General features: G+C 39.6%; 2 protein-coding genes across 2 annotated transcripts in view; one reads left to right on the top strand and one right to left on the bottom strand.

The window, feature by feature from the left end:
- COL6A6 (collagen type VI alpha 6 chain) overlaps window positions 1-15,711 on the top strand; it is a 108,661-nt gene extending 92,950 nt beyond the window's left edge. The window contains exons 34-35 of the mRNA XM_039242185.1: window positions 1,862-1,955; window positions 15,272-15,711. Of these exons, the coding sequence (XP_039098116.1) occupies window positions 1,862-1,955; window positions 15,272-15,482 (305 nt within the window). The 3' untranslated portion in view covers window positions 15,483-15,711. The remainder of the gene's footprint in view (window positions 1-1,861; window positions 1,956-15,271) is intronic.
- A 3,118-nt stretch (window positions 15,712-18,829) lies between these two features.
- Window positions 18,830-23,303, bottom strand: part of PIK3R4 (phosphoinositide-3-kinase regulatory subunit 4) — a 79,743-nt gene continuing 75,269 nt past the window's right edge. Inside the window, exons 17-20 of the mRNA XM_039242227.1 lie at window positions 21,199-21,299; window positions 20,536-20,624; window positions 20,124-20,232; window positions 18,830-19,392 (exon numbers count right to left, since the gene is read on the bottom strand). Coding sequence (XP_039098158.1) covers window positions 19,222-19,392; window positions 20,124-20,232; window positions 20,536-20,624; window positions 21,199-21,299 — 470 coding nt within the window. The 3' untranslated portion in view covers window positions 18,830-19,221. The remainder of the gene's footprint in view (window positions 19,393-20,123; window positions 20,233-20,535; window positions 20,625-21,198; window positions 21,300-23,303) is intronic.

The following is a 23,303-nucleotide window of genomic DNA, read 5'->3' as shown; positions in this document are numbered from 1 at the left end:
TATGCACATTATGGTTTCAGAAACACTGGAGCTATAAGCTCCCAGAACAAAATTTATGTGGATGTGTTTTGGAATAAGAATCAGAAAGAGGAGCTAGAAAACAGAAGGGGGAGAAGGGTAGGCCTGGGGATCATTCTGGAAAAAGTAGTTACAAGGCATTTGTAAGAGTAAAGCCAAAGAAAACATAGAAAGACTGAGAAGCTTGTAAAAAAAAAAAAAAACTTATGAGGCAAAAAATTGAAAGACCATTTAAAGTGAAATTTCCTTCCTTAGTCTCCCAAAATTCTTTGCAGTGTCTCATGGTAATTAGTTAAACTGTGTAATTAAATAAATGACCCCCCACTACCACCCAGGTAAAGGAGAAGAGATGCTTTAAGAAGAAGTACTTGGGGAAGGGAGAGATCTATAAAGTGCTTTCAGAAAACCATTACCGTGACACAATTATACACCACTTTTCTAGAACTTCGGTATCTAGAAATCTCCCGTCTTTAAAATATAGTGGTAAAAGCAGAAATTGAAACAGGCTTTAACATAATCTTCTATCAGGCCCACAGATTCATACTCCTTCAGCATCCACACATTTATCAGGTGCCTACCCTGAGCCACTCCCAGTTCAGGTGTGGGGACTACCAAAGAGCAACCACAACAGACACCGTAACTGTCCTCCTGGAGATGCTAGTGCAGCTCCCTCCCTGATTCTTATTTAACGTAATGCAGTGATAGAGGTGGCCATCAGGCACAGTCCACATCAGATGTAAATTTTCTAAGAGAAAGAAAATTGACAACCCGATGCTTAGAACTAAGACAGATAAAAAATAAAAAATCAGATGTAAGGGAAAGATCATAACCTTGTGCCACTCAGTCTAGAATCACACAGTCCAATCCCCAACAGCAGCTTTAGAGGGAGTGCTGAATCACAACCTGGGACAAACTTGCTACTTAGAATAACCCTTGATCACCAAGGAAGATATTTAATTGTGTTTACCAAGCCTGTTCAATTTAATGCTGCAAGGAAATAATACACTTATTTAAGTTTCCCAGCAAAAATGGCTCTTCAATGTTTAAGATGTGTGAGGCACTTGGGTGGCTCAGTCAGTTAAACATCTGACTCTTGATTTTGGCTCAGGTCATGATCTCACAGTTCATGACATCAAGTCCCACATCGGGCCCCATGCGCTGATAGCATGGAGCCTGCTTGAGATTCTCTTTGTCCCTCTCTCTCCCTCTTTGCTCTTCCCCTACTTTCACACTCATGTGTTCTCTCTCTCTCTCTCTCTCTCTCTCTCTCTCTCACACACACACACACACACACACACACACACATAAATTTAAAAAAATGTTTAAATTGTGTAGGAATAATGGCATGCTTTGTTATTATAAAAAATTAATATACTTCCAAGTGAAGTGAACCACTAATGAATTAAACCCAGGATGGCACTATTGTTACTATTGTTAATGATGCAGAAACCATAAATGGAATATCCCTTTCCTTTTGCATTTTGATATTGCAAAAAGGCAAATAAAAAATAACTATTCTGACTAATTCACATCAATTAGAGACTAGACTTTTAGGACTGGCTTAGAATATCTCCTGTAATGTTTGACCAACTTTAGCTGCTAAAGGCATCCATTGGAAAGTAAGTTGAATGCTTCACCTATAAATTCAACAGAGATGTATTTTCTAAGCTCAATTTTAGAGCCTCCCCTGAGAAACTTGCTTTCATCTCATATGGCCATCTTAGTTGGTATCTTCCTTTTATGAATATTGCAAACAGTGGAGTGATACTTTGCATACAGAGCAGATTGCTGCAATGTTAATAGCTGTGAATAAGAGACTCATCACAGATTTTTCTCTTCTTAGGTTCAATCAACAAATATCCACCAATAAACTTCAAAATGAAGTGCAGTAGATTCAGCTCTACAGACCTGAAGCAGCCCCCACAGCAGTTGCGAAGGTATTTTCAGCTTAATAGAACTTGAGAAATGAATCTGCCCCCCTTTTCTCCTCATTCTCTGTAGTTTCTTCCTCTTTCTCCTCCTCCATCCCATTTGGACAAAAATCTATTGCTACATGATATTAAAATATAATTTGAGGAAATAAGAGATAATTAAAAATGACCAGGTTGATATGAAAAACAAGCAGTTTTTATAAATGAAAAATCTAAATGTTGAAATAAAACAAGCAATGAGAGAGGTGCCTGGGTGGCTCAGTGGTTTGAGCATCCAACTTTGGCTCAGGTTGTGATGATACGGTTCATGGGTTCAGGCTCCACATCAGGCTCTGTGCTAATAGCTCAGAGCTGTTATGAGACCCAAGTCTCATAATGAAGAGAACTCTAGACAATTCCAGAATGTGGAATTTTCTTCAGAATACCTGGCCTTTTCAGAGGTTTCAATGTCCTGAGCAGCAAGGGGAAGTGAGGTACTATGCTAGAAAGGGAGAGACTAAAGAGACATAACAGCCAAATGTAATGGTGTAAACCTTGACTGGATCCCAGGTCAGAAAAAAAGCTTATGTAAATGACATCTGGTGGACAACCGGGGAAATTTGAGGATTATATTATTGATTCGTGTGGATTTCTTTATGTGTGGTAATTGTATGATGTTCATATGTGAGATTGTTTTTGTTCTTGAGACAGGTATGTTGAAGTATTTAAAAATAACATGTATAATGTCTGCAGCCTTTTTCCAGGTAGTTTTCCTAAAAGGAAATAAGACGGGGTTTGTGTGTATATGTGCATGTAAGTGTATGGGCATATATATGTGTATGGATGCATATGTGTGTATACGGACACATGGAGTAATAAGATGGTGACATTTGGAGAACCAAAAATAGGTTAAAAGTATACAGCTTTTTATTTGTAGTTCTGTTCTTTACAATATTCTGTGGAGTTTTAAAAAAATAATTTATAAAACTCAACAGATGAATTAAACAGAATAATAAAACATCTAAAGAGAAATATAATGAACTGGAAGATGAAGCTAAAGAAATCACTGCTAATGCAGAGAAGATAAATGTAAGAGATTGAGAGACAGAACGGAATTGAAAGACCTAACCTATATCAAATTGGAATTCTTGGAATCAGATAAAATAGAAACAATAAATGAGACAATATTCAAATACATCAAGAGATCATTTTCAGGAACTTATGAAAGATATGAATTAAAAGGTGAGGAAATTGCAAGGTACAACAAATACAAGCAGGATAAATACAAAGAAAGCAGCAGTTAGACACAGTGTAGGGAAATGCAGATGCTGAGCCAAAAGAAAAAACAGCCTGAAAAAAAAAAATTATCTACAAAGAAACTATAATTAGGCTGGAAGCTGGGTTATCAGTAGCAAAAGTGGAAGCCACAAAACTGTTAAGAACTTTTAAAGTAAATGAAGAACATTTTTGTTGACTTAGGAAAACTATCTTTAAAAAATAATGGTAGAAACATGAGAGGAGGAGTTAAGGTAGTAGAGTAGTAAGGGGACCCTGGGCTTGCCTCATCCTTCAAATGCAGCTAGATCAATATTGAACCATTTTGAACACCTAGGAAGTTGATCTGAGGATTATCTGCATACTTTGAGGGAGAGAACATGGGAGGTACATAGTGCAGAGAGGTGAATGGGGGAGAGAAGAGCCTCAGTGCTACAAAGGGGGAGAGAACTGTTTTCAGAAAGAGGAGAAAGACGCAGGGTAGTGGGGAGAGAGCAGCACTTTGGGTTTGTATAAGCAAGCACTCCCCTTGAAAGCAGCTTAGAGAGGAAGTGTGAAAACAGCACAGGGGACTGCACAAGAAAACATTTCCCCGAAACCATTGATGGAGATGGTGGGATAGGGGGGCGGGACAGGGGAAAGGAGAGGGTTTCAATACCACCAGTATTTGCTTTGTTATGTTTTGTTTTTTGTTTTGTTTTGTTTTGTTTACAAACAGCGGAGCACAGAGCCTGAAGTTTGAGAAGTCATCCCTCAGCAGTGCTCCAGCAAGGAAGCAGGGTAGAGCCCCTTGAGCAGGCAGGGTGGTCGGAGGATCCCCTGGGCCACAGGGGGAGAAGTGGCTTCCCTGCTTGGGTTGCATTTGATAAAGGTGCTATGGCCTCTTCATGGGTGAAAGACCTGGCGGGTGCCATCAAACAACCACATCACTGGTATAGGAACAAAGAGGCTGGCTGAGGGCAGCAAACTGTATGTTTACCATAAACTCTGAGCTGCTGCCACTGTGCATTGGTGTGACTATTTCCTGGCCCCAGTCACAGCCTGGAGAGACCCTCCCCCAGAGGACCACTGTGGGTTCCAGCCACAGAGGTCTCTTAAGTTTGGGGTTTTGAAACATAGCTGCACCGGAGATAAAACTTTGGAGGGAGGAGCCACCTAGTAGGCGGACAGCTCAGACACAGGGGAAAGGTAGGGAGGTGATGAAAGCCAGGCACACAGGAGTGTCCTAATCAGGGTGACTGATTGCATATCTGTGAGGGCATGAACAACCTTCTCTGGAGACTAGAGAGCAAGGCGAAGCCATTTTCACCATTAGCCCACCAACACTGATCCACCCTAGTGAGATGAACAGCACCACCAAGTGAAGAATGGAGCTGTTACACCAAGCGCTGGCCCACCTGAGCCCTCCAGGCATATCTCCACTAGGGCAAGTCCACTTGAGAATTAGAGCCAGAGAAGACCCCCCCCCCCCCACACACACACACAAATCCTTCCCACCAGCTGAGCTGAGTCTACTGGCCATAGACTGTGCAAAGTTTCAGCTCTAGAAGAAACTGGGTTTGTTTCGTTTGGAGTTTTTTTGATAATTTGTTTGTTTCTTGTTGCTTCTGTTTTAACTTTTGTTGTTGTTTTCTTTGTGTCTTGGATACAGAAAGGACAAAATGTTTTTATCTTATTTTAATTTTATTTGATTTTTTTATGTTTAATTTTTGTTTCTCTTTTTTTTCTCCTTTTCTTATCAAGCTTCTCTTAACAAGCAGACCAAAACACATCTAAGACCTACCTTCCTTTATTTGCCTTTTTAATTGTTTATTTCATTCTATCATTATTATTGGTTTTTTTCTTCCTTCCAAATGACAAGACAGAGAAACTCACTTCAAAAGAAAAGACAGAAAGAAAAGGTGGCCAGGGATTTAGTCAATGCAGATATAAATAAGATGTCTGAACTTGAATTTAAAACCACAACTGAAAGGGTACTATGTAGGCTTGAAAAAACCATAGAAGACACCAGAAAATCCCTTTCTGCAGAGATAAAAGAACTAAAGTCTAGTCAGGCCAAAATTAAAAATGCTATAACCAAGATGCAAACCCAAATAGAGGCCATAAAATGAGTGTGGACAAGGCAGAGGAGCAAGTTAGCAATGTAGAATTTACAATTAAGGAAAATACTAAAGCTGAGAAAAAGAAACAAAGGTCAGGTATCCCAAAGGCAGACTTAAGAAACTCAGCAATTTATTAAAATGTAGTAACATTTGGGGCTCCTGGGTGGCTCAGTCAGTTAAGCATCTGACTTCAGCTCAGATCATGACCTTGTGGTTTGTGGGTTTGACAGCTCTGCGTCGGGCTCTGTGGTGACAGCTCAGAGCCTGGAGCCTGCTTCAGATTATGTGTTTCCCTCTCTCTGCCCCTCTCACAACTCGTGCACTCACTCATTCTCTCTCTCAACAAATAAATAAACGTTAAAAATTTAAAAAAACACACATATTAACAGTCATATCATAGGAGTCCCAGAAGATGAAAAGAGAGATAAAGGAGCAGAAGGTTTATATGAGCAAATTATAGTTGAAGATCTCCCTCAGGTGGGGAAGGACACAGACATAAAAATCCAAGGAGCACAGAGAACTCCCATTAAATTCAACAGAAGTTGGCCATTGCCAAGATATATCAGAGTCAAATTCACAAAATATACAAGTAAGGAAAGAATTGTGAAAGCAGCAGGGAAAAACAGTACTTAATGTACAAGGGAAGGACAGATCAGGTTCGCAGCAGATCTGACCATAGAAACTTGGCAGGCCAGACAGGAGTGGCCAGATGTATTCAATGTACTGAATGGAAAAAATATGAAGTCAAGAATACCCTATCCAGCATGGCTGTCACTCAAAATAGTTTCCCAGACGAACAAAAATTAAAGGAGTTTGTGACCACTAAACCAGACCTATACAAAATTTTAAGGGTGACTCTGAGTGGAGGAAAAATAAAAAAGACCAAAATCAACAAAGACTAAAAAGTACTAGAGAACATCACCAGAAACACCAACTCTACAGGTAACATAATGGCACTAAATTCATGTCTTTCAGTAATCACTCTGAATGTAAATGCACTAACTGCTCCAATCAATAGACATAAGGTATCAGAATGGATAAAAAACCAAGATCTATCTATAATCTTACTATAAAAGACTCGTTTCAGACCTAAATACAACCTACAGATTGAAAGTGAGGGGATGGAGAACCATCCAACCGACTAATGGTTAGTAAAAGGAAGAGAGACTAGCCATACTTCTATCATACAAACTAGATCTTAAAACAAAGACTAACAAAAGATGGAAAGTATTATAATTAAGAAGTCTATCTATCAAGACCTAATGACTAAACATTCATGCTCCCAACTTGAAAACTCCAAATGTATACATCAATTAAAGCAAACATAAACTCATTGATTATAATACAGTAATAATAGGGGACTTTAACACCTCACCTACAGCAATGGACAGATCATCTAAGCAAAATCAACAGGGAAACAAAGGCTTTGAATGACACACTGGACCGGATGGACTTAACAGACATATGTATACAGAACATTTTATCCTAAAGCAGCGGAATACACATTCATTTCAAGTGCACATGGAACATTCTCCAGAATAGATCATATGCTGGGTCACAAATCAGCCTTCAACAAGTATGCAGAGATCAAGATCATACTGTGCATATTTTCATATCATGGTGCTATGAAACTTGAAGTCAAACACAAGAAAAAATTTTGAAATCTCTCAACTATATGGAGGTTAAAGAACATCCTACTAAAGAATAATGGGTTAACCAGAAAATTAAAGAAGAAATAAAACATGTATATATATATATATGAAAAAACATATGGAAACAAATGAAAACATGACAGTCAAAAACGTTTGGTATGCAGCAAAGAGGAAGCAGTCCTAAGAGAAAAGTACATTGCAATTCAGGCCTATCTCTAGAAGCAAAAAAAGTCCCAAATATACAACCTAATCTTACTCCTAAAGGGCCTAGAAAAGGAGCAGCAAATAATCCCCTAACGCCATCAAATAAGGGAAATAATAAAGATTAGAGCTGAAATAAATGATACAGAAACAAAATAATCCAGTGGCATATATCAATGAAACTAAGAGCTGGTTCTTTGAAAGAACTAATGAAATTGATAAACCCCAGCCAGACTTATCAAAAAGAGAAAGGATCCAAATAGATAAAATCATGACAGAGGAGAGATCACAATACCACAAAAATATAATTATAAGAGAATACTGTGAAAAAATATATGCCAAAAAAACTGGGCAATCTGGAAGAAATGGACAAATTCCTAGAAAACTGAAACAGGAAGAAATAGAAATTTTTAACAGACCCATAACTAGCGAAGAAATTAAATCAGTAATTAAAAATCTCCCAACAGGCAAGAGTCCTTGGCCAGATGGCTTCCCAGGGGAATTGTACCAGATGTTTAAAGAAGAGTTAATACCTATTCTTCTCAAACTATTCCAGAAAAAGAGAAACAAAAGGAAACTGCCAAACTCATTCTACAAAGCCAACATTACCTTGCTTCCAAAACCAAAGACACCACTAAAAAGGAGAATTACAGGCCAATATCCCTGACTAACATGGATGCAGAAATTTCAACAAGATGCTAGCAAATTTAATCCAACAGTACATTAAAAGAATTATTCACCATAATCAAGTGGGATTTATTCCTTGACTGCCAGAGTGGTTCAATATTCACAAATCAGTCAACATGATACACCACATTAATAACGTTAAAAGGAGAAGAACTATATGCCGAATTATGGAAACAACCCAATAAATATGTAACGGAATATTACTCAGCCATAAAAAAAAAAAAGAATGAAATCTTGCTATTTGCAATGATGTGGATGGAGCTAGAGTATATTCTCCTAAGCAAATGAAGTCAATCAGAGAAAGACAAATACCATATAATTTCACTCATGTGGAATTTAAAAAACAGATTAATATATGGAGATGGAGAGAGATAAAAGAGGGAGACAAACCACAGAAGACTCTTAATGATACAGAAAAAACTATGGATTGATGGAGGGAGGTAGATGGGAGATGGGGTTAGATGAGTAATGAATACTGAGGAGGGCACTTGTAATGAGCACTGGATGTTATATGTAAGTGATGAATCAGAGTTCTACTTCTGAAACTAATATTGTACTGTATGTTAACTAAAATTTAAATTTAAAAGAGAAATGCAAACCCAGTAGTTCACCTCAAATACCTCTGCTAAAGGAACGTCTAAAGTATGTACTTCAAGGAAAATAAAAATGACTACAGGAGGAGAAGCTGAGATGCAACAATAGTAAATGATCAAAATTTGTCAATATTTAAGCAAATCTAAGTAGATGTTATATTTTAAATAATAGTAATATCTAATTTGTAGGATTATAAAAAAGCTGAGCTTAATAACACAGATATGAAAACAACATATTTGTTGGCACCTGGTGGTTTAACAGGAAAAAAAGGCTAAGACTACAAATATTAATAAATATGTTTTAAGCTTGAGAATATATTGGACAATAAAGTCACCTTTTGTTATTTAAAAAAGTGAAGTTGAGCCTTAAGGGTAAAGAAGATGGTACTGAAAAAAGGGATGATAATAATATACGTCACAGGGAGGTAAATGCGGTTAAAGAGTTCTAGGACTTCAATACTTTGGGCTGGCAGTTGGGCTACTGGAAGACTTTAGACTCTCTTAAAAATGCATTAGAAATTTTGATGGCACATGTGAAAAATAAAACTGGAAAGTAGCTAACTACCAAAAATAAAGTGTGGGAAAATGGAATAAAAACAACAACATAATAAATAGCCGGCTCTGGCTGCCAGCAGGGAGCCCAGCACAAGGCTTGATATCACAGACTGCAAGACCTTGACCTGCACTGAAATCCAGAGTTAACCTCTTAACCAACTAACCCACCCAGGTGCCCCCCAAAATAGTTTTTTAAATAAACAGGTAAGACAAAGGGGGAAAAAGGACAGGTAGAAAGCACAAAGTGAGAACCAAATCCAGCAGAATCAAATCCATTTAAATATATCAGGAGTCATAATAAACATAAACAGACTAAACATTGCCAGTTACAGAGATTGATGGATTTAAGAATGAAAACAAAATTCAGCTGTAATTGTTTTCAATTATAGAGACACAACCACAAAATAATGACATGGGAAAAGTTGAAAGTAAAATTATGGACAAAATGTACCAGGCGAATATTTTTTTAAAAAAAGCTATAAACTTAATATATACTGCTATATGCAGAAGATGACATACACAAACCTAAAGGTAACCATAAAAAAAGCTGGAAAAGGTATATTAATATCAGATAAAATATTCTTTTAAACAGAACCATTTTGGTGAGTTTTTTTTTTTAAGTTTATTTACTTTTAGAGAGAGGAGGGGAGAGAAAGAATCCCAAGCAGGTTCCACACTGTCAGTGCAGAGCCTGATGTGGGCCTCAATCTCACAGACCATAAGATCATGACCTGAGCCAAAATCAAGAGTTGGATGCTTAATGTCTGATCCGCCCAGGCATCCCTAAACAAAACCATTTTGTAGGAATGAAAAGCCACTACATGACGACAAAATGTTCAGTTCATGAAGAAGATATAACAATTCTAAACTTCTAAGAGGTAATTAAAATAATCTTAAAATATACAAAGTAGAAATTGAAAAACTACGAGGAGAAATTGCCCTTGAACTGTCATCAGTGTTGGAGATTTCAGCACACACGTTTGAATACTGATCAGTCAAGCAGACAAAAATGAGTAAAGATATTAAAGATTTAATCATAACAAACTTGACTCAATAGGCTCATTTAGAACCCTGCATAGAAAAATGAGGCATTCTTCTGAAGAACACATGAACATTAACAACTGTTGGACCAAGGTGGAGAGTTTAGTAGGTGTTCATTGGCAATATTTTTAAAAAAAATTTTTAATGTTTACTTTTGAGAAAGAGAGACAGAGTCTGAGTTTGGGGAGCGGTAGAGAGAGAGGAAGACACAGAATCCACAGCAGGCTCCAGGCTCTGAACTGTCAGCACAGAGCCCAACGCGGGGCTTGAACTCATGAACCTCCAAGATCATGCATGACCTGAAGCCGGATGCTTAACTGACTGAGCCACCCAGGTGCCCCTCATTGTGCAATATTTTACTTATCAAGCAAGTATCCACAAATTTCTGAGAATGATGCCGTATGATCAAAATTGATCAGACTTCAATTAAGTTAGAAATTAATAAAAGTATTTTTAAAGTCTGTACATTTTTAAATTAAAACCACATTCCTAAATAATGAGAAAATTCTAATGAAACTTTAAAGTATTTAGAACTATATAAGAGAATATGTCAAAACTTATGGGATATGTTAGAAGTCATTTATTAGGAAAGTTTATGGTCTAAATTCTTAGGGGAAATTTTAAAACTCCAGAAACCAATGAGCTAAACATTGCTCTTAAGATGTTATAGAAGAAAATATATATATACACAAAGAAAGGAATATGAGAACTTCACATTTTTTAATTATTTTTAAGAGTATCAACAAAAGCAAAATTTCTTTTAAAACTTAACAATATACGTATGTTTTTGCATGTACGAATACTTAAATTTTTTAGAATTAGAAATAATTGAAGTAGTTAAGAGAGTGTTTCAGTGGAAAACCATGCTGTGCTAACACACACACATGCCACCCATCTGAGTGAAATCAATGTGTACCAGCCCTTGGGAACCACACTTAGGCAAATGTCTTAGCGTGCCTGCTTTTAGTTAAGTGCACTGCCTGCATTTCTGTGCGGCGATCAGGGCCAGAGAGAAGCACTCCCAATCAATGCCCCACCTCCAGAAGCCGAGAAGCCTCTGCCTCCAACCTCTTTACCTTGCTGGGAAACAGGGAACTGTCCAGCAGCAAATGCCTCCTGAACTCAGGCCTCAAACAGGCCCGTGCAGTCAGTCCACAAAGAGCAGGGCTCCCCCTGCTGCAGGTGTCTGGCGGCGTGGAAGGGAGCTTCCCATTTGCATTTGCACTGGGCTTCATCTGTTATGTAGCCGGCTATAACTGCCAAAAGCAGATACGGAAGCCAGCCTATACAAATTAAGTCATTTTTGGGAAACCACTCCTACAAATGCATTTTGTTTAAAGATCAGTATGAGTGGGGGGAGGGGGGGGACTTACCATGCTTTTGGACAGGATATTTCTTCCCTGTTCTCCACATTGCCCTAGATCTACTGGAGGCTCAGCTTCTCCTATGTATCTGAAATGGTGAAATGACACACAGAAAATGGCTGGGACATCAGGAATTGAGACCTGAAATCCCTATCACTGTTGGTGAACTCCCTGATGTTTCAGTAGCCTGGGACACCCCAGGCCTTTTCTAAGTGACCAGAGACTATAATAAAAGGTAACAAGCCACGCAGCTGCTTCTGAAACTCCCTGCCTAAGCCTATCAGAAGTGGGGTGGAATTGAGCACAAAATTGAGGGACCTGAGAATGCCTGCGAGGCAAGATGCCTGACCATAAAGATGACTTGCCAAGTCTCAGAATGACTTGCATAAGAATGAGATCATTCCACCGTGAGATTTTTTTTAAGAAATGCAGGTAGAAGCGGTTCTTATCAGATGGAAAAGAAAGGAACTGAACACAAGCAACCAAAAGACAGATGGTCAGTATGGGTGAGATTGTAGGGCAGCCTCTTTTTAAGTGCTTAGATCCGCTCAGAGGCAATAAAAGACAGAAAGCCACCTGCTTATTGCTTCATCCAGTCAGGGAAGCTCTTGTGCCAGACTTTAAAGCAGTGACAGACCAGAGCCAGAACAATCAAACTGTAAAATATGGACACAGTCACCAATGCCATAGAAGTAATAAATCTGTTGTAATTCTGCCTTCCAAAATATGTATTCTAGACACACAAAATGCGTATTAAAATTTTTTCTCGAAATAGAAGCAATCTTGTCTGTGTTTTCTACTCCAGTGCATCCGGTCAACTAGTAAATGCAGCATAGCTGACTCCTGATTATCTGCATAGATAGAGGAATCTGTGATCACAGAGAACTGAAGTCTAAAATTAGTACTACCCACCTCATTTTGTCTAGCCGTCACATCTTTCCGCAAGCTTTACTGGAGTTGGGCACAAGATGCAAAATGATTGGCTGCATTTCATTCCTGTTTCTTATCTTGACTGCCTGCTGTGGAGTTACCAATCAGTAAAGAAGTATCTCAACAAATATGGAGTAAAAGGAAAAACAAATTCTATGATTCCCAAACAGGATAATCAAAGGATTCTTAACAGATGCTTATCCAATGCAAGCTCCTGCGTACAAGTGTGGGGAAAAAAAATTCAGAGATACAATATTTATCATGTTCAACACTTTTGAGAATAAAACTACTGGAGGAAGGAAAAAGTTAGCAATGTCATGCTACAGAAGCAGTTACCAATTTTAACAACTTTTTTTTAAATTATTTTTTAATGTTTTTATTTATTTCTGAGAGAGAGAGAGACAGCATGAGCAGGGGAGGGTCAGAAAGAGAGGGAGACACAGAATCTGAAACAGGCCCCAGGCTCCGAGCTAGCTGTCAGCACAGGCTCGACGCAGGGCTCAAACCCATGAGCTGTGGGATCATGACCTGAGCCGAAGTCGGACGCTCAACCAACTGAGCCACCCAGGAGCCCCTAACAGCTTCTTCTTAACAAAGAGGAAAGAAGATATGAAAGATAACTAAACTTACCATAGAAAGGATCCAGTGGAAAGGGGGAAGTTGGCAGAGGGGTGGAAAGACCAGTGTAGATAAAATAAACCCAAGACACAAAAACAGTGTGCTCCAGACTCAAATAACACATACTCCATGATTGGTGGAGATGTTCTGTGCATATAGACGATTATGACTTTGGAGAATCTGGTCTCCTAATATTTAGTTCCGGAAATAAGAAAGTAGAAGAGCAAAAATGGGAGAAGGTATGAGAAAATTGTATTTGCACTCAAATTTAGCTTTCTTGGTAACTGGGAGAAGTTTGCTGATCTGCTTGGTACATTCCTAATAGCACTGATGGAAGCGAATGGAGATACACTTTAGGATTGGAGTTTCAGAAGCCCAGACATATGGTATATAATGGCATGGTTCTCTTTGTTGGTTTGATGTTGCTCTCACTTCTCTCATTAGAGGCAAGAAGAATATGGGGAGGAGGAAAATGGAGGAGGTGCACATATGCATGCATGCAAGTGTATGTGAGACAGAGAAGTGAAATCACTTTAAATACTTTATCTCTGGCTTACTCATCTTCTAATTATTTTTGTTTTCATGAGAGATCAGATTTAAAGCTGGTGAAAGCAGAAAAATCCAAATATGAAGTAATGGTGCTTCGAGTGAATACTGGTACTGTTTTCCTGATGTCAATGTTTTAGAGTTCTCTTGACTCTTCCCTTGACCACAATACAGCAAATCTGTGAGGCTTATAGGTACTGATAAACCTTCTCTTCTCGTCTTAGGCTACCAGGCTCTCTCACATTCATTCTAAAAAAATTTACAAAGAATTTATGTGCCAAGCTCCTCCTACCTTCTTAGCTGTCCAACCTGCCCCAGGCCATCTGCTTTCCTGTGGTTCTCCACCCATATCCAGATGCTCCTGATAGCATGACATTTTTCATTTCACTTTCTTATTCCAGCATCTTGATAGTTTTCCAGTGTCCCAAATAAAAACCCAGTTCAATGGAAGTGATATGGAGCTCTTAGTATCAGAGGGTTGGGTTAGTTCTGCCCCTGATATTACCTCTATATGTGCTCAGTTTCCTTGTCTGTAACCACCAGAGCACCATGGTAACTAATCTAGAGAACTTCAAATGTTGCTCGCAATGTAGGTTGTTTTTATTCCCATTCTACACCTGAGGAAACAAGGATCACTCTAGTTGAGTGATTTTCTCAGAGCTACTCAGCCAGTAAGTAGAGGAGCTGGAATAGAAGACGTTTATGGATCTAAAGATCTTTTTAACATCTCCCTGTAAAATAGAGTTGCCTGAAATGCCTCCCTTCCTGAGCTGTCCAATACAGTAACCACTAGCTTTCAATTAAATGAAATTATAAGTTGAGTTCCTCAGTCATGCCGCATTTCAAGTTCTTAATAGCCCTGTGTGGCTACTGACTGCCTTACTGGCCAATATAGGACATTCCCACCAGCGTGGTTTTATGAGCTAGGTTAGAGCCTGTAGTCAGTATTTGGCTTCTGTGATTCCTTGCTCTCTCAATCTGACATTCGAGGCCTTCCGGAGTCGGACCCCAGCTGTCCTTTTCTGTTGAGCTATTCATGACCCCCAAACTCTTTATGAACCTGCCAGACTGGGCATTTTTTATTTCCCCCATTGTATGTAACAGTGCCTTCCAAAGAGAGTCAACATTTGGATGGATGGGTGGATGGATGGATAGATGAACAGACTGAAGAATGGATGGATGGGAGGGAGGGCTGGAGGGAGACACTCATTCATGCTTCCATCAGATAAGTGTTGATTGAGTATCCACTATATGCCCTTCTAAGGTTCCTGGGATTTCTAGGATTATATGACATGGTCTTGTGACATTTTTTTGCCTGGGGGGAGGGGGAATAGAAAAGAGAATAGATCACAAAGATATTTATAAGTAAATAAAAATTCAGACAATGATGTGTTAATGCAAAAAGTGAGCATATCATGCAGAGCACCCACTAGACTGCAAACTGGGAGAACTTATAGCTACAGTCGTCTCTAATGAGGTAGCATTTGACTTTGAATCTGAATAATCAGGAGCCAGCCATATGACGTTCTGGGCGGAACGTGTTCTTTAAAGAAGAAACTTTGCTGTTGAAATGATCTTGCATACTACGAAAAATATCTCATTGTCTCATTCTCAGCTTCTGATAGATCTGCCCAGTGTAAATCTTCAGTCTTAACTTCCCTGAAGGGAGGATGGAACAAGGAAAGGGGTGACAACTTTGAGGAAGAAGGGATTAACATAGTCTATTAAAGTGGAAATGGCATTTATCTTCTGTGATGTTTCTCTTCTTTTGTTGTACAGCTTTGTTCCTGGACCATATAAAGCTGCTCTCAGAGATGCATTGCAGAGGGCAAAATTCTTTCAAGATAAAAAATATCTTTCAAGAGTAGCAAGAGGAAGCAGAGACTATACTGTTCTTCGAAATCTTACCAGAAACACATCCCATACCTTTAAAAATGGAAAACAGGTGATAAAAACTGCTCCAAAACAACACGATAAAGGAAGTGCTTGAAGGATTTAGCCTATGGTAAGCCTCTGGGTTTCAGTGACTCAGTTCAGTGCCATAACTATGGGCAACTTTTGTTTGGCTATCCAGCCATATCCAGAGGTCCACTCTGGAGGGCTGGACTAAACACAGGTTGTAAATTATCAGGCAACTTGACCCCTGGCACTTATTTCTTGCCCATTTCTTTGAGCATTCCTGATAATTCCAGCACTCTGATACTTTCAAGAACTTATTAAAAAATGGAAGAATGAAAGAAATGTTCTGAAAAGTCTAATGGAGATATAATTTGAAGGTAAATTTTAAACCGTATGCATATATGAGCCAATGCTAATTCTTTTGACTGCAGGTCTCTGTTCAGTCCACTTTCTGCAAACGAAGCTTTCATTCTCTAGTTAGTACTGATTAAGGCTCATCTGTGTAACCAAAGTTGACGTTTTGAGATGCCCCAACATTTACATTTAGAAATTGATGCTTGTATGTCATAATTTTGATAATTTGCCTTTCTGTGATGACATTTAAAGACATCACTGCGTCGGTATAGAATGGCTAACCTTCTGAGAGGCTTGTGCTGGAAGGTTTCCTCCCACCTGCTGCAGTAGTTTGCTGAAGCAGAGAAGCAGAGTCATTTTCTCTGCTCCAACTCCTCCTTAACTCACTGAGAAACTTGCAAATTCCCCCTGAAGTTCCTTCATTATATAGAGCCTCATGCCTGGCCATTTTTATGGACTTTTATTCTTTACTATTATTGTCATATATTTTACTAATCCATATATTCTTTAGGCAAGGAGAGTAAAGACAACTTGTCGTAGGCGAAGCTGAGTTAATTTTACCCATCAGGTAGCTAGTCAATAGTGAACAGAATCAAACAGGACTGATGGAGATCTAAATAGAGTCTTACGTGCATATTGAGTTTGGAAAAGATAAAGTTGTTAATGTTTTAATCTACAAATCCATATGGGGTTGCAGAGATGCACAGAGATTAGAGTAAAAGCAGGAAGGGTGTTCCGAGCGCCTAGCCTTTAGCAGCATTCTGACAGCTTGCTCCCGCCTCACCCCCAGCAAGATCACATAACTAATTCTTAATCTTAAGAAGGGCTAATATTTCCAAAAACTAAACACCAAACATTGAGACGCAACGTGTGGACCTCACCTCGAATTCTCAGAGCTGGCACCAAAGGTAGTAACAATGGCCCTGCTGGGCAGAACATCACTCTCTCCAGGGAGGGAGACTCTGCTTGGATGCGTGAGGCAGATGGCTACTCACACTTAAGACCAGTAGGTGATTTTCTTTTCCATATTGCTCTTCAAAAAAGCCAGGAAAGAAGGGCCACCTACACTGTGTTTTAAAACCAGTTCTGCCATCCTTACTCAGGCAATTCCATAGAGATAGCTCCCAATGTCTTCAGAGGGGCAAGAGTTAAAAGGTCATTTTCATACTCAGGAAATAGAGAAGAATAAAGCACATCAGGTTTCTTCACCTCCTAAGCGGTGCTCAGGAGTTTAGGAAAAATTTTTGTTTCAAGTAGAGCAAATTGATGAGCAATGTTTAAGAGGTATTTTAAAAGGGATTTTCCTGGTTAACTTTGGATTAAGCAGAAACTCCTTCTATTTACTGCTAGAAATGCTTTTAATATGTATTTGTCTATTTTTTTTTTTTTTGCATTGATAAAGTACACCAAAAAATTTTGCCCTTGGTAACTTAGATTATTTTAGCAGTTTGGATCATCATTTTCATCCTTAATAGATGAAGGATCTGAAACATACTGTAAATATTTAAATATTTTCTTTTTAAAAAATCCCTAAGAAAACATTTTCCATGATTCACCTCTTTCTCCTAAAATGGAAAAGCAGCAAAAATGTTTTGTTTTTTTTTTACACTTACTCTTTTTTGAGAGACAGAGACACAGCATGAGCAGAGGAAGGGCAGAGATAGAGGTAGACAGAATATGAAGCAGGCTCTGAGCTGTCAGCACAGAGCCTGATACGGGGCTCAAACCCACAAATCATGATATCATGACCTGAGCCCAAGATGGATACTTAACCGAGTGAGCAGGCACCCCTAAATAAAACCCTATTTAAACCAAGAATCGCATAAATAAGCAACGGTGCTTCTTGGTTTAAGCATGTAAATTAATTGACTATAAAAGACATGCCTCCTATTTATCATCTGTGCACTGGAGCTGCGAGTCAAAAAACAAACAATGCAACTTCAACATGGCATCAGACTGTAATAGTAACAATTCGATCAAACGACCCCCCCCCACCACCTTTTTAAGGGGAGAGTTTAAGCGGGCGGGAAGAAGAATGGGTGGTGGCAGGATCAGGGGAGAGGAAGACTACATCTCCCTCGGCCCACTCCCTTCTTCCCCTTTGCGTGTTGATCAGCAGTGTGGCTTCGCTAATGACTCCAGGCTTGAAGCCCTTCTCAGCCTAACAGCTTGTCTCAAACAATTGTCCCCCAACCTGTGAAGACATTAAATCTAGCAACCTTGTAGATATGGTCTTAACAGACACGAAGAGAAACAGAAGCAATGTAACATGACACTTTGTCAAACCTGCAAACCCTACTGCTCCCCTATGCTATGTGGACTCATCGACATCTAGACTCCTAACTCAGACCTTTGTGAATGACAGGGTTTTTCGATGAGTTTAGATAGGTAAACACCTCCAAGTGCACTCACTCGTGAAGCCATACCTATGCACTGCAAACTGTCATTACCATAACTGAATCATAGAATTACAGAAAATTAAGTTTTTGAAGTATTTAAGTAGTATTTCCCCCAGAGTCAGATTATCTACTTAACTTTTTGGTTTACGGACTCATGTAACTAATTTCAAATTGAACTATTTTAAACACTATAAACTCTTCTGCAAATGGATGACAATTAAATGTAGAGAGAGAATTAAGTTCGTGTACAAGTAATTGTTGATAAATTTGAAGGGTTTATTTTGTGGGAAAGACCAATTTTTGTCTTTTTTAGAAGTATAGATTTTTGGTATGTTTTTAACAGCTTAATCTTTATATTTTTCTCTCTCTTCATGCATTTAATAAATAATTGACACTGGATAAAGCCGATAAGAAATAGTCATGGTGGCCGAGAGACATTTTTCTAGGGCTGATACGCAGGAGATTAGTTCTAGTGTTAAATAAGGTAGACTGTAAAACAGAAGAAAGACATGATAAAGGAGAAAGAACAAAATACTTAGAGTCCAGAAATGTGGGCATCAGGCCTAGTTCTGTCACTGATTCATTGTGACACTGAGTTCCTCATTTCTTCAGAACAAATACTGCTGGAGAGTTTATTCTTCTGCTAAAGTTTACTGTTAAAAACACCAACAAAACCAAAAAACTCTTAAGACGCTTGAATATAGTTTATTGGCTGGGTTGAATAGCAGTTTTAATAGCAAAAATGTGTTTACATTATAATAGCTTATGACCCATCTTTTTCAGTACAAAATAAACTTAGTCTTGGCATTCTAAATTCCTCACCTCCGTGACACACACAGATCTCTGCAAGAATCAGCCAGACAACAGTACCTGGGACTTTTTATTGTGTAAGTACACTAGTTGAGTGCAGCCTCCTTAACCACCTTGGATGGGATCTGTTAAATCATGAAACAGTATTATATAGAGACATAATTTTGAAAATGAAATGAATCTCACTTCTGTCCTCTAAAAATACCTTTGCTCTTAAGTTACAGTAAACGTACAACTTTATTACAAATTATACAGACCACTAAGTTTTCATTTCCACACCTTAACAATCCCATCTCTAGAAGCAGTTACAATGAAGCCCTGTGTTGTCTGAAACGTGGCGATGTCTGTGATGATATCGTGGTGTCCCACAGGCAGAGACTCTGGGCCCCTCCGGGGGGTGTCATCGCTTGGTCCCGCCTTCTGCTTATTCTGAATCTCCTGTTTCATGGTTAAAAGTCAAGGAGAAAGCCACAAGTTAACAGCCTGTACCACACTGTACCTCTTGTGAATACTGTTGCTTCTGAGACAGGTGGTGGTTGTCTTTAAAGCTAAAACTTCCTGTGAGGTAGTCATCTTTTCACAAATACATGGAGTAAAAAGTCCAAAATGACCTCCCATTTCCTGTGAGTAGCAGCCACTTACAAAGAGGTAAATGAATAATGTGTGCATATTACCTTTTGCCACCATCAAAAGCAAAATGGGAAAGTAAGTAATAGAGGGGTATAAATGACCAGTGGATGTAAATACATTATCTGTCAGAGAGGAAGCTTCTGAGCACATTCTAGAACCCAGGCCCTTTCAGGTATGTCATTTCGTTTGAAGTTTTTGCCCAACTCAAGAACACAAGATTTGGAGTTCCAATTTTTAATTCTTATTTTTTTTTTTTGCTACCTGGATGATCTCAGACAAGTTACTTTGTGGTGCTGATCTTTTCTAATAAAGGTACTTCCTTGTAAACTGTTGTAAGGACTGAGCAAGCGTATGAAGTGCTTGCTTCGAGCTAGCTCCTTATGTGTGTGCCTTTTATATGTTTATTATACCTTAATAAAAGTGAATTTAAAGAACAGAGAAAACCAAAAGAAAACAAATGTTTTTCTTTAATACTGCCACTCTTGGCCAAAGTCATTTTTGTGCCTACGGACATTGAAGGAAAACAAGACTGCTTGTACCTGGACGACTTCAGTGCCTTCGATTATTTTCCTATAGTAGGACACAGACGAAGAACTAGTACTTCCGGCCACAATGTAGGACCTCTCTGGGTAAGCCAAGTCCCAAAACCTAGGGAAGAGGAAACAAGTGTTGACAATCTCAGGACAAGTGGAGGAGCTAATGATCGTTAGCTTACATTTACCAATGCATAACTTATTTTCTTTTGCATTAGGAAAAGAGATTTTCCTAGAATAGACTAAAATTGGGTATAAATAAAGCATTAACAGCTATCCGTACAAGGGGTGGAGAATTTTACGCACTACAACATTTTAAGTACCGAGAATAATAGCCTAGTGTTAACCTCACTATCCAAACACATTTTATATCCTTCTCAAGTGTTACAGAGAAAGTTTCCTTTATCAGATACTGTACCTTATTTTCATGTCTGAGCCTGCTGTGAGGAGGATGGGGTTTCCATCTGCTGGACTACAGTAGATGCCATGGACACTGTGAGGAACAGGCTTAAAAGAAAAGACACAGGAATCAAATTAAAATACGAGTGTATTCCAGAAATGGTGTCATTTCTAGAAACCAGTCAAGTGGCTTTCTAGGCACCTGGTTAACTGAAGAAGTGAGAGACCATTTATGTGTATCTTCTATAAACGAACTTGCTTTAAACCATTCTGAATAAAGAGGTAAAACCTGTTCAACCTCTGAAAACTTTCTATTTGGGAGAAAGACCCCAACTAAAGGAGAAATTAACCTTCCCTACTTTTTTCCCAGTGAAGCACCGTGGTGGCAGCATGGCAATTAAAGGTGTATATAAGAGGGTCATGTTCCAGTTAACCCAGGATTTTACGGGACTTCCAATGACCCATCACAAACCTCCTGGAACTAGAAACCCAAACACCCAGACGTGAGTCAGCCTGAGGAACTGGAACGCATCTATGCTGCAATAACCACCTGATACTGATACTAATTTAAAACACCACCCAAAAGCCACCCAAGAGATACCAACCAGGTTTGGTAAAGTGCCTGAAAGTGCTTGGGATGTAGGAAATCCAAAGGCCTTTCTAACAAAAACCAGAGACAAACCTGTGACTCAGACAGTGGTGGTGCATTGCAGGCCCAAAGCATGAATCTTCTGTCGCCGGTCTCCATGTCCCACATGGACACCTCATTGTTGCCCTGCACAGCTAAGGGAAGCACAGGCCAGAACCGTTACTCAGAGCACAGGCCCACTTGCAGGGCTTTCACAGCAGCGTGGATAATCCAAGTCAGCCCGTACCTATTTCCAATTTTTCTCACCCTGCAATATATGCTCACTACTACTTGTAAATAACACTGTGACCCTGTCACCAGACTGGAATGAAAAAATGTCTTTTAATGAACTACTAGTAAATATTTACCGGCATACAACACAGTGAAGAGAACTGGGGGGTAGAAAGGTGAATCCTAAAGATTCTACCCTCAAGAAACCTACAGTATAGAGGTAGGGAAAAAAGTAATGTAAAGTATAAGACAGAACAAAAAGAACTGCAACATTCCACCTGAACTCAAGGACAGGAAAAACTCCCATCCAGTGGGTAACAAACAACTTCACTCATGGAGAGATTTTCCCTGCGACTGAAAGAAAAGTAAAGCTGGGCAGATACAGGGGAGTCACTGCAGGCAGAAAGAATGTTTTTGCACATTCTAACTTCGGGGTGTCTGGGAAAACGAGCAATCCGTGTGAATGAAGCACATCTGTGTCAGAGAGGAGTGGGAGATGCAGGCAGGGGAAGAGTACAGAAAAAGGCAATAGCAGGCCTGAGAAAGACTTTATTTTGAGCAGGGGGAGTGATAATACCCCAGGCTTCATTCCTTCATTAATATTTATTGAACCAAAAATATTTACTGTGAGCTAGTCACTGGCCTAGATGCTGAGGAAAATGAGGCAGGCAATGCAAAAAAGTTACCTGTTTCATGGAACTTATAAACCAAGGAAAGTGCAAGTCCCTGAATCAGGAATGTGCTTAGTTCCAGGAGGAAGCCCGAAAGCCCTTGTGGCCGGGGCCGACCGAGCAGGGGGGAGGAGGAGGAAAAGGCCCACAGGGCTGGCACATTCCACTCCCTGCTGCAGGGCTGACCCAGGGGTGCCACAGCAACAGGCTCCTGTGCCCTTAGGCTTCTACACGGGTTTGGCTGGTGGTAAAATAAGTAACAGCCCCTCAAGTAAGTAGGTCCTAATCTGGAGACTGAATGTTACATTAAATGGTAAAGTGATGTTGCCGATACGATTAAGGCTCTTGAGATGGGGGGATCTGAGCCCTTCCATTCCCAGGGTCAGAAGGAGGAGGCAGACTTGACAGCAGAAGACAACAGCACAATGAAGCACGATGCTACAGCAGTGGCTTTGAAGATGGAAGAAGGGGCCACAAGCCAAGGCAAGCAGCTCCAGAAGCAGGAAAACCAAAGGAATGGATTCTCTCCCGGATCCTGCAGAGGTGATACGGCCTGGCTGCCAACTTGAATTCGGCTCAGCAAAACTTATTTCAAACTTCTGGCCTCTAGAACGGTTACAGAATAAACGTGTAGTGTTCTAAGCTACCTACTTTAGGTAATTTATTACACATGAGGATAAAACGGTCATAGGAAATGAATACAGGCCTATGGAAGCCCCAGCAGGAGACCAAAGGGATAGATGCCTGTCCCAGCTCAGGTTGGTTGTGTGGCTCATATCAAAATCACCGCTCCTCTCAAGGTGCCCTTCTCTATTCATTTTTCCAAACTCCAGTAACCATGCCCTCCCCTCCTGCTGGTACTAGCCCTATTTCATTGTGCTTTTATGATGCCCCTACACCCACATTCTCGTCAGCAGTTCCTGGCGAGGTAACTCCTCAAAATATCCTATGATGCGTAGGCCATCTGATTCCTACTGGAACCCTGGCCAATAAAGAAGGTCAGGGAGGTGGCAGGGCCAGATCCCCACGAGGAGTCTGGCTGTAACCTGGAATGGGAAGGCACTGAGCAGCAGGAAGAACGGTCTTAAGAAGGAAGGATTAAAGCAGGGAGTTACAAGGATACTGCATTAATAGGGACAAGAGATTATGGTGGCGGGCAGAAGAGAGACTCTGATGGAAACAGTAACAAGTGGTCAGATTCTGAATATTTTAAGTAGCTATAAAAATGTGAATAAATGTGGTATTTAAAGCATGGAA

Source organism: Hyaena hyaena, unplaced genomic scaffold, assembly GCF_003009895.1.
Source record: "Hyaena hyaena isolate Hyena2069 unplaced genomic scaffold, ASM300989v1 scaffold_210, whole genome shotgun sequence".
In the NCBI taxonomy this organism is placed as follows: Eukaryota; Metazoa; Chordata; class Mammalia; order Carnivora; family Hyaenidae; genus Hyaena; species Hyaena hyaena.
Note: the sequence above shows the minus strand (reverse complement) of the source record. Positions and strands in the feature narration are given on the sequence as shown.